The following is an 18433-nucleotide window of genomic DNA, read 5'->3' on the forward strand; positions in this document are numbered from 1 at the left end:
TGTGTTCCATGTTTAGTTACTCTAGTCTCTGTGTTTCATGTTCCTAGTCAGTCGTGTCTCCATGTCACAGTGTCAAGTCTGCATCTTTGTGAAGGTTTCCTGTTTATTTTGATAGTTCCTTGTCCTGTGTTCAGTGCATTTGGTTTTGCTTCCTCCACGTCTCGTTATGTCAGATTAGTCCAAGCTCTGTTTTCCTCCTGTTTCCTATTCCCTCGTTACTCCGTTGTGAATTTAAGCCCTGTGTTTTCCTCTGTCTGTTGTTGTAATACTCTATGTGCTGTAAGTTTCTCCAGGTTTCTGGTTTCTATTATTCTTAGTTCCCTGCTCCTTGTTTCCAAGTGTTAAGTTCTTAGTTTCCATGTTCAGGGTTTTGGTTTTTGTAAGTTATTTTATGGAGGATTTTTCCCAACGAAAAAAGCTGCTGCTTTAAGTTTACATTCCAAGTACAAGTCCTGCATTTGGGTCCTTCATTCTGCCTACTGCACCTGACATGATGCAACCAGAATCCTAAAACACTGAAGCTACACAATAAGGGGTACTACACCAATGAGTGACATCACTATCGCTATGTGCATTTTTTATACAGTCAGTGCCAGTCAGACCAACAAGCCTGCACCACTGCTAAACACTTCTCACTGACTCTCAATGATTACAGTTTTTTCTGATTGCTTAAGCACATTTTTTGTAACTATTGGCTAATTTTGCAAACCTCTTCACACAAATAAGAAAACCTGTCACCCAATAATCAAAACATTGTAGTTCTCTTGCAAAAGCAAACACAGCTAGATTAACTCTTCACACCTTCGTAAAAATGGTGTTTCCGTATCAAACAGTACACACAAGCCATCATCTACTAAGCACACAATGCGCCAACTGCACACTGATGGTATGAATACAAAACACATCTGGCTTTTGCTTTCTCTGTGCACAAGGTAGGCTATGTCAGTTTGAGCTCATACTTCTGTCATAGATCCATAAGCATAGAGGGATCCAAACTTCAAGTACTGGTGTTTATTCAAACACATCAAAACAAACACAAGTGTTTATTTCCAAGTATAGGATTATTTGCAATCGCCATAATGACTATATGGGTTACTTGGTCTGCAGTGAACATGCTTCCTCTGCCCCCAGCATCTGGTCATCTAGCAATTCTGTAAAGTAACAATTTCAGTATTTTTACATCAATGGTATTGGTGTGTTTCTCATTGGCATATGGCAGTGCTACAAATCTTTGTGCGAAGTGACTGTACTCACCGATTCTCATTTCAAGATGTCCTTATGGTACTTGCTACAGTGTAGCGGCTCGAGTTAGGCTGGACCTGTTGGCCAGCTACCCTCAGGGTCATTCCACGGTTGATTACATGGTCCACTATTGTAGCTCTGATGCCATCAGCAATTCTATTTCTTACTCTTCCTACCCTTCCTCTCCCCCCTCCTCGTCTTCCTCTCCCCCTCCTCGTCTTCCTCTTGCTCCTCCTTGTCCTTGTCGTCCTCTTCATCCTACTTCTTCACCTCCACGTCCTCTTCCTCGGCCTCCTCTACTTCTCACTCTTTCTGCTCCCTCCATTGTACTCCGCACACACAGCTTACCTGTATTATAGTGCTTAGGCTGATTGCAAAGTGAACTAATTATCTAAAAAAGTTTTCACATGTGAAAGTGTGCCAGACAGTTGGCAAATTAGTGTTAATGATAGCCATACATGTGTATACTTTTGCTAGCAGTGTGTTGGAAATTTGGTAATTGAGTGTTGTGCAGTGAATTGTGCCTACAGTTTTGCAAAGTGTGTGTTACAAAATTGCAAACTGAGTGCAAAGCAGTTTTTGTGCTTTTAGTTTTGCACACTCAGTGAGTGGTTTTGCTATAAGTCTGAATAGTTTTAGAGATTGTGCTACAGGAATCACAGTTAGGGTTTAAGCATTCAGAAAAAACTGTAAGTCAAAGTGTTTAAACAGACCAAATTACAGGAGACCATAGGGGTGGATGAGCAGGGTGCAGCACGAAGGTCCTGGGCAGGCTTGAACCAACCCAGCGGGGCTTTTCCCTCCACCAGAAGTAACATGCTATAATTCAAAAAACGTTTTACAATTACGTTCCCCTCATAATGATCCCATTACATCTCTGGAATACCATAAAACCATAACACAGTACATCTTTACTACTATTAGTGTAACACAAGTTTTCTTTCATTCAGGAAAACTAATGGCACTTGACTGCAGAGCATACTTGCACAAACGTTCATGTTTTCCATTCATTAGCTGCTTATAGATATTTCAGTCTGGACACAACAAACCTTGTGTGACTGAAAATTGTTTTCCTGCTGCAGCATCTCCGCCCAGCTGCTGTAGAAACTGTGTCGGAAAGAGCAGAGCTTGTCTCTCAGCTGAGCTGCGCTTAAGCACTCTGGTAAAACATCTATTAAATTAATGCCTCCTGATGTACTGCTTCCTGAAACCAGCCTTTACTGGGCTGTGAATAAGGGAGTCATAACTCACTGATTCACTGAGCGAGTGTCTCACAGACGATCCTTTCATGACTCAGTAACGACACACTCAGCGTGGCTCAGTGGGTGTCGCTCCATTCCAGTAACTCATTATTGAAGCCGTCACTATACATCTAAATGACGCCTGAAAGCATTTAACTGATCACACTTACACTTTAGTTCTGAAGGTTTTATTTTGGCCCCACTTCAGCCTTATTTAAAAGGTTGATAATTTCTCGTTTACACACAGCACCTACACAAAGCTGAGCCGAGTCTGCTTTTCCTTATTCTCTGTCATGTATCTCTTGCTCCAAATGAAGAAGTCAGCGTACAGCATGTTCAAGAAATCCCTGCAATCCCCTATGATGCCACAGGAAGTGGATATCCCTGATGATCCCATCTTAAATCCCTCTGTTTGCAAGAGACAGCCAATCAGAATCAAGTTGTCTCAAAGGGGGAAGAGCCAAAATGGCTTGTTACAGAAATGACATGAAATGAGAGGTTGTACTGAGGCCCAGTATGAAATAAATAAGGATTATTTTGAACTGTGAATCATACAAAGCTGCTCTAATAGATCCCAAGTGTAACAGCAGGACCTGGAAAGGAGATGATTAAGGTCACTTCGCTTTTGTTGCATTTAAGATCAATTTTGGCTGTATAATCTGTCAACCAATCAAATTCAAGAATTCGAGAGAGTTTAAGAAGCCCTGAGTCTTTTCAGTTTCAAAAACTCAGCTGACTAGCAAGGGGTGCCTCAGAACCTCAGGGACAATACGTGTCAGTGTAGGCCAGTCATTAACCAAACCCTGCTTTTTTAACTCAAGTGGGACCAAAAGGCACAAACTGAAAATCCTCCTGCACTAAGTAAGACTTGAAACTAGAGACGGAGACCATAAACTCATCAGGAAAGTGTTTACTAAGCTCACACAGAAACCAAGTTAAGGACAGATTTCTTTTTGCCATCAGAGGAGTCACCCCCTGCTGGCCTTTAAAAACCATGCAGGTTTATGCAGATTGTTGGCTTCATGCTCCAGAACCAGAAGTATGTTGGCATACTTTGGCATGCAGAGAGGAGCAGCCAGGGATCGAACCACCAACTTTCCAGTTAGCGGATGGCCTGCTCCTCCTCCTGATTGTTGACCATCAAATCACTATGTTGCAGGATTTTAGCTCCTCCCTGTGTTTAGGTGGAGACAACAGTCTTGTATTAAAGATGTACCACGCCAGTTTTGGAAGGTTAAAAGCATGGGGGTAGTATTAACCCGCAGGTTTCTCAGCCAAACAGCCAAACATCTGGTTTGGAGATTTTTGTTTTCTACTTTTTTTCCCCCGACTTGCCATTTGACTTCTTTGCTACAACGTTAGGTTTGAAGATGGTGGTTTGAGTTAACATGCACCTCTTCACAACATTAACCCTGCACGAAAACCTAAGAGTTAGGATCAGTGACTGTGCCAGTCTTACTAATCCCATCCCTGAGTTTATAACATAGTGAGACCCTGGTGTTTGCTATGAAGACTATGGTTTCAGTCAGTGACACTACAGTCTGTTTCCTAGACTTTTTAAATACTCGAACACTTGTCCACCCAAGATTTAGTCACATCGCCATTTGTCATTTTTCTTTTCACTCTTTTCCTCTTTCAGTTCTCCATGGTGGACCATCAGGTATCATGGGTCATTCAGATGTTTTTGATCTCAATCTTTGTCTAGCAGCACCGTCATCCTTTTGTCCATTAAATACCTGAATTGTGTGGTTGGTTTGCAGTAGGTGTTTAGGTCCTACACAATCATTTTCACAACAGTTCTTTCTCAACTGTTGATGGTGCAAATCTACTACACTGTTTCTCTGTGCACACATCTGTCCCCTCTACTGTTCGGCCAGATTTCCCATCAGAGTCAAGGGTTGGGGGATGCAGGGTGTGGTATGCTGCACAAACTGAACTCTGAATGTTATTTGTGACACTTGAGCCTTTCTGTGTCTCTGTTTTGTAACTCCACACGCTTTCTATTTTTGCCAGCTTCGCGCAGACATCTACTGCATCATCTGCTTCTGTCATATTTTCCATTTCTAGGTTAAAGGATGTTGTTTGTTGAAGAGATTGTGCAGACAAATTTATGATTTGGGGGTTATATTAATAAATCTATTAGAAAAACCTGGCATGGGATAAGAGTACAGTTTTTCTTTGGACATTTATTAAAGTGATCCGTGTGGGAAACCAGAGCATGGCCTCCCACTCTCCTTTTAGAGTCTAGAATTTGCATCATGAATGTGCAGTATGTGATGAAATAATCAAGTTTGGAAAGGAAGGCCTTTAAACCCGTTAAATTGTAAACAAAAAACATTTTACCGCTTTCAGTAATTCTGAGTAAGTTTAATCATTCATCATGAATTATTTGGATATGCTTTAATTGATAAAACATTTACAGGTGAGGTAAAAGGTTCATGAAGAGGTTTATTAGCCTGTGAGCTCAAACCTGACCCCAACCTCATAAAAATGTGCTTCATATTTTTGTCTCTGAGGTCTTAAGGTAGTTGGAAATCCTGTTGATTTTTCAGTATTATAAAAGTCGCAAAGCAGCAAATGTTAATTAGTGACCATTTTAACTGGATTTACAGCAATGACCTTAAAATATTTTTGCCTAATAATAACTAATAATGTTATCATTTCTAAACTGAACGCACACACATCACACTTAGCTTAGATCACGTTTTTCACTCCATTACAGATCAAATCCACCGTCATGAGTCAGGCTTCCATAAATAGCTTGGTTTGAGTCACTGCTGATGTTTTGTTGACCCGTCCATCCACCCTGACCTCCTCCCTCAGCTGACTATTTGGTTCTGCAACGTCATTTGTATGACTGATGTTGCTGTGCATCGACAAGACACATTTTAAATATAACATTTCCACACTTCTGATTATTAGTATTTTTGATTATTTAGTGAATGAAGTTACAAGGAAGCAGAACACCAAGCTTGTCTGATTTTTTTCTGATGAAAAAACGGGAAATAATTCAGCTGCCAATAATATGGAACAACACTTCAAAACTACCTTAAGTAATTAGCTGATATAAACTACTGTAACAAATCTTTAATGTAAACTGCTTTATTTATTGAAATATCCTGATTTCTTTATTTTAATCATTATATTTGGACTCTGGATATTTATTTGTTGTGGAGTTTTTTTTAATTTCAAATAAACATTTTGATAACTTCTCATACTGTTTACTTGGTGATATAAAACCTATATTTATCTCAGTTTTTCTGTTAGCTGACATTTAATTTAGTTCAGATGATCTTGTCTGGATTTTTTTTTTTTTCTTTAATAGCAGTTGTGATTCACCAACTCTTTATACAGATCTCTGTATCTTTGCATTTCTGAATATTTGAGGAAAAAGTATGTTTTTATATGATTGTCCTGTTTTTTGTATAATAACTGCAAACAATAAATAAATGCGCAAAAAAATTATAAATACTGTTTTGCTTCCATCAGTGTAAGGTGTTTCAGTAATGGTATACGCCAATATATTTTCAAAATTATCGGTCTATGATATTGGCATGTTGGCAAATATGATGGCACATACCCATTTCAGTAGTGGTCAGATGTTTTTCTAGATTTCTTTGTGGCAAATTAAAACAAATATATCAAAACAAGCCAGAAATCAGAGTTACAAACCTGGTAGCTCTTAGTGTCACAGCTGTTCGGTCCCAAAATGACTCCAGTCCTTATTAATACTTCACTTCTTCTCCAGCACTCACCACACCAGCGTGTCTGTCTTCTTTCCTTTAAATCTTAAATCCAGCCTTCACTGTGTCTCCTTTTCTGCCAAAGTTGGAGCATGGTGAAGCTTTGTCCTCTCCAAGTTTGGGCTGTATGCTCACTGGCCGAGAGAGTATGAGTGAGAACTGAAGACAGAGAGAGAGGGGAGGGGATCGTGCGAGGGCAGAGATGAGAATAAACAGACTCTTTCTCTGAGCTGAAATAAAATAAGTTCTCTTTTTGCCGCAGGATGTTCAGCCTCTCTCTTTACGCCTGCTTGTTCCCGGTCATCAGCACTGAGGCTCTGCTCTATATTTAACCCGTGCTCTCACTCTGTGTTAGCAGCTCAACTGACTGACGGACTGACTGAGGCTCGTCCAAACCCCCAACAGCTGAGCTATCAGCCCTGACCACACCTTCTCCTCCTCTCACAGCCAAAGGACTAGGTTTGGGTGCGTTTGGCTTGAGTTGTGGTTTGTTTTGTTTCACTCCAAAATATTTTTATTCTTAACAGCATGAAACCCAGATGTTCCTGCCCCTCTGTTAATGTGACATCACTGTACTTGAGTAGATCACTCAAAATTAAGTGGATTTAACTTGAATAAACAAGATCAGTAAACTTCTGGTATTCATGGTGAACTATCAGCTCTCAGATTTGCTTTGTTTTCATGTGTTTTTACCTTAAATAGTCAGTTTGTCTCATTCACTTCTTCCAAGCACTCCCCACCTTCTTTATTTCCTAACCCTAACCCTAAACTTGAACACACCATCTTCTCACCTTTCCCTAACCCTAACGAGTGTCTTTGACAATCATTTCTTTGACCTTCTCACCCCTTCTCTAACCTCAGTTTTATTCCCAACCTTTCTAATCCTCACACTTTTACTAAACTTGACCTCTTTTTTAATCATTTATGTAACGTTTAGCTTTTTAGACCCACTTTTGTCCTGCTCACATTGAATAATTCTGAATACAGAATTGCCCGACTGCTGCTAAATATAATTTTATTTATGTGAATATGTCTGTACACAAACACAAACATATATCATGTATTCTCTATTTAAACAAGTTAAACATTCAGAGCAGGAACTTGGTAATGCAACAGTGCCACCATCTCTAATCTGACTCCTAATTTTTAATCCTGAACCCCTGAAATTTATCCACAATCACTGACCCTAACCCCCATGAATCTAACCCCTAAACCTAGATCCAGCATCTTCCCATAATGCAGCGCTGCAGCCTCCTTGCTGAACGCTAGGCTAACTGGGAACATTCCCGCGTCAATCAAGTCAAACTTCTGTTATTGCGAAGCTAGCCGCTCACAATGGTGGAGAGAAAAGTTGATTCTGAAAGCAGAGCCTTTCAGCGCCAATGGGTGACTGAATATATGTTTACAGACATTGCTGGTAAACCTGTGTGTCTTATTAGTGGAGCTAATGTGGCTGTAATTAAGGAATTTAATTTAAGACGGCACTACGAGACAAAACGTCAGGATAAGCTGAAAAACCTAAATGCAGATCAGAAACTACAGAAGTAGAAGAGCTAAAGAAGAATCTGACATTTCAGCAGACGTTTTCCACCAGAGCAAAATCACAAAGTGAAGCTGTTGTGAAAGAAAATTTTATTGTAGCAGAGGAGACAGCCAAATCAGCCCGGTACCACTCTGAAGAGCTGCATGATGAAGCTGTGCGTTGTCTTGTGTCCAGACAAAACGCAGATTTTGGCAAATGTGAGCCTGAGGAGAAATACGATTGCTGATCGGGTTTGTGAGATGGCCACTGATTTAAGAACACAGTTGTGTGAAAGAAGCAAAAACTTTATTGCATACTCTCTTGCTGTGGATGAAAGTACAGACATGATGGACATTGCACAGCTGGCCATCTTCATCCGTGGAGAGGAAATATTGAACATTAAATCAATGCACGGGACAACGACAGGAAAAGAAACTGCCCAGGGACAAACTTGTTGGACTTACAACAGATGGAGCGCCGGTGTTGTGCGGTGAAATAAGCCACACAACACCGGCGCTCCATCTGCTAGTCAGCAGGATGCGAGTAAAGATGCAGGAGGAGAACTGTACCAGTGAGTTAACAGCATATCACTGCATCATACACCAGGAAAGGTAAAGTCCTAAAAATGGAGCATGTAATGATCACCGTAACGCAGACCGTAAATTTTATCTGAGCTAAAAGTTTAAATCACCGTCAATTTCAGTCTTTTATGTGGGAAATAGATTCAGAGTTTGCCCACATTCCTTATCAGACAGAGGTCCGTTGGCTGAGTTGGGATAAAAATTCTCAATAAAGTTTTTGAGCTCAGCAAGGAAATCTGTCAGTTCATGGACATGGCATGTATGATGCAGTGAAGGCATTTCAAGTGAAGCTGTCACAAATGCACCAGTGCAACCTGCCTCACTTTCCCTGTTGCCAAGTAATGTTGAACCAAGTCAGCGGACTTTGCTGAACTGCACCTGTGCAGATTCAGATGGAGCTGCAGTGTAATGATACACTCAAAGTGGGCAAGTCCTCAGGTAAACAAGAGTAACTACCAATAAGAGTGGAGGATGTTGTTGATGCATTAGAGGGTTACCTAGGCAACCAGTGCCTGGAACGTCTGCAAAGTCATCTTTACCCCTAATCTTTAATCCTAATCTGTGTGTTTTAGGCTCTTCGTTCAGGTTCTATGTCCATGTGTAGGAAGAGTTGCTCTAATTTATAATACTGTTCCCGTGCTTTTAAGATGTGTTTCCATGTACCTCTAAATCAATGCATATCCAATCTGTGGGCACATGTATATGTTTATTTATACTACTTAATATTCTCATTGGTTACACAACTTAATCCCTAAGTAACCCCTGAACCTTAATGCTGAACACAAGCCCTACCTGGTAACCTTAAACTAACTCTAAGTTCTCAGAAAATGTGATTTTTCACAGTTTGAAATTTGCCCTTGAGAATCTTGTTAATAGGGTTACAAAAATTAGACCTTCTAACTAGCACACGTAAAAAACTATTAACATTTTTCCACCAAATATCCCTTTGTTCCCTTAAAGCTACGGGATATGACCAACATTAACGTAAGCAGACAAAACTTTAAAGGTCTGAGAATTTCTAAGAATCAATTTAAGACCTTTAACAGCCTTTTAAAGATGTGCATATGGAAAATATTTGAGTTCATGTATTTGTAATATGACTCAATTGAAACAGGAAAACAAACACTTTTTGGACCGACTGCTTTGTAATAGTGTTATTAATCATGTTGTGGTTTATTGTAGTCAGCAATGAGGTTGTAAATGTTATTTTTTCAGTGATCTTCGGCTCAGCTTGAGTCTGGCTCAGCTGTGTACAACAATGGGCGTGTTTGCGCGCTAATTTCTCGTCATTGATTGTTTTCAGATGTAAAGTAAAATCACTGTTTCAACAGCCATCCCGAGGCTGGATCAGACCAGGCTTTTCAAACACGACGTGATTTATTCAGGGCTGTGAACGCAGCAACATTTGTTCCTAATAAAGCAGCTCTGAGTTTGACTTTATCAATGAGGAAGAGTGAGAACCGGAGCTGCGTGTTGTTGCAAAGTTTGACAACCAGCTTCAGCAGACACAACACAGCTGAGTTTGTGCTTTTAAGAAAAGTGATTTTCTTATCAGGGAGTGATCTCTCTGAGATGTTTTCATGAACAAACATTGTTAAAGGAGCTTTAGTTTTATCCTTCAACATATTGAATCCTGTCAGCGCCTTTCATAAAAGCGAAGCCAAAACGGCTTGCATAATTACACACACACACACACACACACACGTTCATGTTCTGGAGATCAGCCTGGTCTTCCTGGAAATATTCAGTCTTATAAATGTGCCAAATACATGTGAAGGATCAATCCATGAAATAAAACAGTTGCTGGACGGTGACATGTTCACACACCCACACACTGAAAGGAGGTAAGCGTCAGTCCATTTTTGTTTCAGGAGTCATCCGGCAGAGGTGTGGACTCGAGTCACATGACTTGGACTCGAGTCAGACTCGAGTCATTAATTTTATGACCTTAAACTTGACTTGAAAAAATGTTCTAAGACTTGTGACTTGACTTGGACTTTTACACCAATGACCTGGGACATGAATTGGACTTGAACCGGTTTACTTGAAAAGACTTGATATTTCACCCCAAATATAAAATTGAACACTCATATTATATGGAAAGTGTCTACCATTAATTCACTTCATTTATTCAAACCACACTCCGTACGTATGTGTGCGTGAGCTGTAGCACAGCCAATCAAATTAACCAGATTTAAAAAAAAAAAAAAAAAAAAAGAAAGAAAATGCTGCAAGGAGTTGTTTTTTTCCAGGTACAGTGGGGCAAAAAAGTATTTAGTCAGCCACCGACTGTGCAAGTTCCCCCACTTAAAATGATGACAGAGGTCAGTAATTTGCACCAGAGGTACACTTCAACTGTGAGAGACAGAATGTGAAAAAAAAATCCATGAATCCACATGGTAGGATTTGTAAAGAATTTATTCGTAAATCAGGGTGGAAAATAAGTATTTGGTCACCTCAAACATGGAAAATCCCTGGCTCTCACAGACCTGTAACGTCTTCTGTAAGACGCTTTTCTGTCCCCCACTCGTTACCTGTATGAATGGCACCTGTTTGAACTCATCATCTGTATAAAAGACACCTGTCCACAGCCTCAAACAGTCAGACTCCAAACTCCGCCATGGCCAAGACCAAAGAGCTTTCGAAGGACACCAGGAAAAGTATTGTAGACCTGCACCAGACTGGGAAGAGTGAATCTACAATAGGCAAGCAGCTTGGTGTGAAAAAATCAACTGTGGGAGCAATCATCAGAAAATGGAAGACATACAAGACCACTGATAATCTCCCACGATCTGGGGCTCCACACAAGATCTCATCCCGTGGGGTCAAAATGATCATGAGAACGGTGAGCAAAGATCCCAGAACCACACGGGGGGACCTGGTGAATGACCTGCAGAGAGCTGGGACCAAAGTAACAAAGGTCGCCATCAGTAACACACTACAACGGCAGGGAATCAAATCCCGCAGTGCCAGACGTGTTCCGCTGCTGAAGCCAGTGCATGTCCAGGCCCGTCTGAAGTTTGCCAGAGAGCACATGGATGATACAGCAGAGGATTGGGAGAATGTCATGTGGTCAGATGAAACCAAAGTAGAACTTTTTGGTATAAACTCAACTCGTCGTGTTTGGAGGAAGAAGAATACTGAGTTGCATCCCAAGAACACCATACCTACTGTGAAGCATGGGGGTGGAAACATCATGCTATGGGGCTGTTTTTCTGCCAAGGGGACAGGACGACTGATCCGTGTTAAGGACAGAATGAATGGGGCCATGTATCGTGAGATTTTGAGCCAAAACCTCCTTCCATCAGTGAGAACTTTGAAGATGAAACGAGGCTGGGTCTTCCAACATGACAATGATCCACAACACACCGCCCGGGCAACAAAGGAGTGGCTCCGTAAGAAGCATTTGAAAGTCCTGGAGTGGCCTAGCCAGTCTCCAGACCTCAACCCCATAGAAAATCTGTGGCGGGAGTTGAAAGTCCGTGTTGCTCGGCGACAGCCCCAAAACATCACTGCTCTCGAGAAGATCTGCATGGAGGAATGGGCCAAAATACCAGCTACTGTGTGTGCAAACCTGGTAAAGACCTATAGTAAACGTTTGACCTCTGTTATTGCCAACAAAGGTTATGTTACAAAGTATTGAGTTGTATTTTTGTTATTGACCAAATACTTATTTTCCACCCTGATTTACGAATAAATTCTTTACAAATCCTACCATGTGGATTCATGGATTTTTTTTTCACATTCTGTCTCTCACAGTTGAAGTGTACCTCTGGTGCAAATTACTGACCTCTGTCATCATTTTAGGTGGGGGAACTTGCACAATCGGTGGCTGACTAAATACTTTTTTGCCCCACTGTACATAAACTATGAAGTAGTCAACAAAAAACCGAAAGTCATGCTGATGTGTGTCTGTCATCCAGACACACATCAGCAGGTCTAAAGTCACTCTGGTGTGCAGTTTAGATCCCATTTAATTCAGGTTACGTCAACGTATGATTTCGAATTTGTTTCTTAGTGGGATCACTCAAAAAGATACAGATGGATTTGTGTGAGACTTTTACAAGAACTGAGTTAGTTCAGCTTAGAAGTTTTAATTTTTGGAAGATGGAGAAAAACTGAAAACATCTTCTCAAATACATGTCAAACTGAAAGAGTTTAGAAAGTTCTAATCCAAATCCAGTCATGACCCTTTGAGATGTGGGAACTTATTTCATGCCTTAAGAGGTATGTAGTCTCACACGTGTTTGTTGGTAAGATTACCTCAAAGCAGGTGGAGAAGAGAACCTATTAGACCTTTTGGTGCAGACCTGGATCTCTTTCTTTAAAGCTCAGAAGCGAGGCCTTGACTCTAATGGATGTCTGAGTGCGCTCTGCAGACAGCAAGGAACGTCCGGTCCAAATGTGGCCCACATCGGCAGCTATCTCTGGGCCACGTTCACGAGTCTGACTCAAACCAGCCATCTGCCACCTGATGTGTGGATGCACTCATCTATAATTAGCTTGCATGTCATAGAAGTTACTTGCTAAAATAAATGTCTTCTGCTTTCCTTATATAGTCCCATGGAAACACTGCTGCAATGGAACAGGGTCAGTGTAAGGTAACGAAGGGTTATCTTGAACCTTGAATCATGCAAAGCAACTTTCGTGGAAATAAGAAGAATAGGTTGACATTAACATTATCACTGCGAGTGGTGAGATATTCCAGCACAACAAATCGAACAAATCGCTGGTAAGTTCAACACAAGACGCTGGTGGGGAAAGTGTTAAAGATGCTGTGGTTTATCTTTGCATCATGATACTGGTACAGCGCCGTCGCTCACTCATTCGTCACACCCAACCTTCCTCCTGCACTCACACAGTTTGGTGCCACAGCTCGTGTTTTATCTGTAATGTTCCATTAATTTGAACCTCTGCGGGGACCGCAGATGAACGAGAGAACTGCTGCCATGTGATAATCATCTCACTGCTTCCACACAGAGGAAGGCAGTGACTCAATTTACTGTAATGAGCTCTGAACATCGCTGTGGATAACCAGGGCTGCAGAGGACTAAATATACTTCAGGTGACTGAGGTAATAACCTTTTCTTTTTTCACCTGAGGAGGAATAGGATCGTGGCAGGACAGCTGGAGATATCAAAATTTGCTGGAACATTTTTTGGGAATTACATTTTTTAATATCCTTCAAAAACAGTTTCACAGTAAGGTCCAACCAACATGAAATGAGACCAACCGAAACTCACTGATCATCTTGTTTTTCTTAAACTAGCACACGGATACATTATGCAGTTATACAAAGAAATTTTTGCTGCATTTTACACATTTTTAGCAAATATTTGCTTAGAAAACACAATGTTGTGTATATTATAAGCAAATATTGCTTTGCTTTGGGTTAAAATGGTATTGGTCTCAAAATAAAAGATAAAATATGTGGTTATAAAACAAAAAAATAAACACTTAATGACTTGTAAGGCCGGGTCCACAGGACGGATGATGCCACCCCCCTTGTTTGTTCAGACTGAGCTGGCCAGGAACAACCACCAGGACTGGCTTAGTCTGGGTTCCTCACCGAGGCCCATCTTGCCTTGGAAGACTCTACCAGGGGGAAATTTCCCACGACATCATATCTCCAGGGAACACTCAGGCACACAAGCCACTGCACCATCATAGGATGGTGATTAGTACAAGCTCACAGTACAGATTCTGCTTCTCCACATCAGCTGTGGTGGTTTGAACATCTGACCCACATACAAGGCCTTAAAAAAATCCGGCCCCATCTTATCTTAATGACCTTGTAGTACCATATCACCCCATTAGAGCACTTTGCTTTCACACTGCAGGCTTACTTGTTGTTCCTAGAGTATTTAAAAGTAGAATGGGAGGGAGAGCCTTCAGTTTTCAGGCCCCTCTTCTGTGGAACCAGCTTCCAGTTTGGATTCAGGAGACAGACACTATTTCTACTTTTAAGATTTGGCTTAAAACTTTCCTTTTTGCTAAAGCAAATAGTTAGGGTTGGATCAGGTGACCCTGAATCCTCCCTTAGTTATGCTGCAATAGGTGTAGGCTGCTGGGGGATTCCCATGATGCACTGAGTGTTTCTTCTTCTTTAACTATGTGTTAATAGACCTCTCTGCACTGAATCATACTTGTTATTAATCTCTGGCTCTCTTCCACTCTCTTCCTGTCTTCCTTCTCTCTCCCCAACCAGCCGTGGCAGATGGCCGCCCCTCCCTGAGCCTGGTTCTGAGGTTTCTTCCTGTTAAAAGGGTGTTTTTCCTTCCCACCCAGTGTTTGGTCATATGATTGTTGGGTTTTTGTCTTATGTATTATTGTAGGATCTACCTTACAATATAATGTGCTTTGAGGCAAATGTTGTTGTGATTTGGTGCTGTATAAATAAAATTGAAATTGAAATTGTCCAAGATGCCCTTTGGAAGCCTCTTAGATGAAGTGCTTGGGTTTGTTCAGCTGGAGAGATTAAGTCTCATGAAATCAGTTCAACAAAAGCATCAACCATGCCTTCAGTTCACTGAACATGTAATGAGCTCAGGTGATGTTGTATGGAAACCACAGGCATTATGCTTTAAAACCTCCTGTTAGTGATCCAGTCAGTAAATTCTTTTAATTAGTTTCATATTTTCTGTTATTTCATTGGGTGATATAAGTTGCTCTTTGTCTGTCCCCTCACCCAGACAAAGAACTTTATCTCAATCTGCCTTTGAAGACCCTGCCAAGGACAAATTGCCTCTGACAATATACACAAACCCCTCCACTCCAATAAGGTGGCGATTCACAGGGGGGACCACCCTCCCCTATGGTCATGAGTTCTGGGTAGTGACTAAAAATTAAACCGTAGGTACAAGTGGTTGAAATTAGTTTCCTACTCTCCCTTAGAGATAAGATTAGGAGCTCAGTTGGCTGGGACTCAGAGCTTCAAGACCCAGAACTCGCTGGAGGGATTACATGTCTTGACTGGCCTGGGAATGACTCAGTGAGCTGGAAGAGGTGCCCGGGGTGAGGGAAGCCTGGGTTTCTGTGCTCAAACTCCTGGATGGATCTTCTGTCTTTTCCACCACTCATAAAACAATTAAAACAGTGAACTTGTTTTTAAAATGTATCATCTTCAGGTTTATTTCATTTCTCTCATTAGTCATCCATGATAACGGTTGTGTTTGATGTGTAATGCATTAACAGTACATATGATCTGTATTGTTAGGTTGCCTGGGTCGTCGACCCAGTGTTTCGTGTTTTTGGTTGTTTGATTTTGTTTATTTTATTATGTTCTAGTTTTCTTTGTCTAGTGGGTTAAAGGAATATTCCAAGTTTAGGTTATCTGAGTGGTTCATGTTAGGTTGTTTATTCCTTGCATTTAGTGATTAAATTTTACCTCTCTCAGTGTCTAGCCATGTCTTTGGTTCAGTCTGTGTGTTTCCTGTCTACTTTGATAGTCCTTGTCCTTTGTCAGCTAAGTCTGCTTTGCTTCATGTGTCTTGTTAGCTCTGATTTGTCCAGGCTGTGTTACCAACTTTGTGTATTTAAGCCCTGTGTTTTCCTTGGTCTGTGTCACAATCTCCATCATTCTAAACTGTGTGTTGTGTCTGCCAGCCTGCCTGTTTAGTTATTTGTAGTCACAGTTTAGTTCGTTTTCTGCTGTGTAGCAATAAATCTAAATTTGAGTTCACATTTGCCTCCTGGAGTCTGCATTTTGGGTCCATTCCTGCCTGCCGCACACAGCCCTTGACACGTATTGGTAGTGCTGGGGTAGGTTTCTGATGGTAGGTTTAGAAGCAGGACCAAAATCAGTTTCTGCTTTACGCCCCATAAAACCTTGGGCCGGCTCTGGATCGATGAAAGGCTGGATGGAAGGATGGGCAACCTTTTGCCTCTTTTCCCTTCATTCTACTGTTTAAATTTCACAGAAGAGAGGTCTCACAGTCACGACATTTATTTATTTTAATTTTAAGAGGGTTGTAAAGTTTATTTTGAAAATCTATTAGTATTATAGTCAAATACAGCTACATCTTTAAATCTGAAAACGAGGAGTTTAAAGTGCCTCTGACTGTATGTGCGGCAGAGTGTGAAATCACTGTGCAGGAATTTTTGCAATGACATCATAATTTGTCTCAGATCTATGAGGAACATCGCCATCTAGCTATCGTCGCCGTCTCTTCATGAAACTACAGAGTGCACAGCATGAAGAATAAAAGGGGAAGCGGGAAATCTTATCTTTTGACCTATCAGGATAAATCATTAATCAACACACCTGTCTCTGACAAGAATTGTTATAGAAATTTAAAATGAAGTCATATTTTTGTCACATTACCTCAGTCTAGAAGCTTTTCTTTTCTTAAATTCTGGTTTCAGAATTACAATCATTTTATTTTATTTTGTTTTGTTTTGTTTTATTTTTATTTTATACTGCCTTGTTTAAAATTGGGATACCTGCCGGGTTTTTTTTTTATTTTATTGTTTTATTACTAATTCATTACTTTTATTTTTACTAAGTGGTAATCTGTGAGTGAACATCTATAAAACACGGATTCAGGATAAATGCCTTTTTAAAAAAAGAAAAAAGTTGTATTTGCTTATGTCGATATATGTGTAGGTCAGCAGTCGGCCAATTCACAAATAATGGAAAGCTGAACATCCGTAGGTTACTTTCAAAATAAAAGTCAGCCTATTAGTCATTTGGTGTTTCAGTAGAAGTGATCAAACGCGTGTAAAATTAAGATACGTCTCTTCATATGCATGTAAATACACTTAATTGTTTTTCTTGTACATTTTTTGTTTTCAAAAATAACAACTGAAACTTTATTTTATTTGAAAAATCAAAATTCAAGCAACTCAAACTCACCTGTTTGAGTTAGTGATATTTTAATGATAATTTTGTGACTCAAATTTAAAAAGAACAACTGTACTTGACCAGAAGCAAAAAAAATCTGCAAACAGTGGTTAAAGAACTAATAACACAACCAGAAAGCCACAAATATGATCTAATCTTCACTTTTACATGTAATTAAATGTGTTTACTTGTAACCTTTCTTTACAAATGTACATCCACACCCAGAGACAGGGTCACAAAGTCTGCAAGTGCTTTAGTTAGAAGCTCAGGTCATGATGACACGCAAACAGAGGCAGAACTTCAGCAGCAGCAGGCAGCTACACACACACACACACACACACACACACACACACACACACACACACACACACATATGCATATGTGTGTGTATGTATATGCATATGTGTGTGTACTTGTGTGTGTTGTTTAAGATAACAAAGAAAGAAAGAAGAAGAGAGTAAAGCCTGAATTTCAGCACAAGAAAGGATATTTTTTAAATTTGGAACTGACTAATGGCTGAATAAACTTTGTCTTATAGCAATCTTTCAGTCCAACATGTAGTCTCAATCAAACATAACCACACTGAGGTATAAAGACAGACTTCAGCATGCCAGAATCCTGTTTCACAAAGCAGTGCTCAGAAGTGCTTGGCTCATTTGTTTGTTAAATATTGGAAAAGTGAAGTTTGTTTGCACCGGTTTGGCCAGAAGCGCAGCTAAGGGGTGGCCATGGGTGCCTCTGACCCTGACCCCTTCAAAACAAAAGCATAAATCATGAATAACAATTTTTATAGAATGTTGGGATTATAAAGAGACTTCTGAGAACTAACACAATGAAAAGAAACTTGGAAAATGCTGGCCACCTCACAATGACTGGCCTGTTATTCGGATGGAAGGTCTTAGAGCTTATATCTCACAGCAACTGCTCTTGTAGTACATTTAAATTGTAATCTTAGAACCTTTATTGACACCTTTAAACTTTAGCAGCTCCTTCAGATTTTTTATTAATGTAGATTATATAGAAAATACATAAAATAGGCTATATGAACTACTGTATGTAAATATGTAAATATACTACTTGGTCCACAGTAATTTCCAGCAGGGAAAAATCTGTTTATGTGCCACCACCAAAATAACAAATGATACGACTCTGGCCACCCGTGTGACACCACAGAGTTATACCGCTTCTAACTGAGGAACTGGTTTTGTAGAGCCACTTCTGCCTAGAAAACTGAAAATACGCAGGCTTTATGTGTTTGGCTC

The 18433-nt window shown here is 40.3% G+C and overlaps 1 protein-coding gene across 7 annotated transcripts in view; it reads right to left on the bottom strand.

The window, feature by feature from the left end:
* Positions 1 to 6594, bottom strand: part of filip1b (filamin A interacting protein 1b) — a 55424-nt gene extending 48830 nt beyond the window's left edge. For 4 of the 7 annotated variants that reach the window (XM_085248234.1, XM_085248230.1, XM_085248229.1 and 1 more), the window contains exon 1: positions 1255 to 1441. In XM_085248234.1, the coding sequence (XP_085104360.1) occupies positions 1255 to 1264 (10 nt within the window). In that variant the 5' untranslated portion in view covers positions 1265 to 1441. Of the gene's footprint in view, positions 1 to 1254; positions 1443 to 6155 lie in introns of those variants that run through there. The other 3 variants (XM_085248227.1, XM_085248233.1, XM_085248228.1) reach the window with 2 other exon arrangements.
* Positions 6595 to 18433: the final 11839 nt, after the last annotated feature.

Source organism: Mchenga conophoros, linkage group LG15, assembly GCF_057382185.1.
Source record: "Mchenga conophoros isolate Kocher_MC1m ecotype Shallow Benthic linkage group LG15, M_conophoros_male_GT1.1, whole genome shotgun sequence".
NCBI classification, from domain to species: domain Eukaryota; kingdom Metazoa; phylum Chordata; class Actinopteri; order Cichliformes; family Cichlidae; genus Mchenga; species Mchenga conophoros.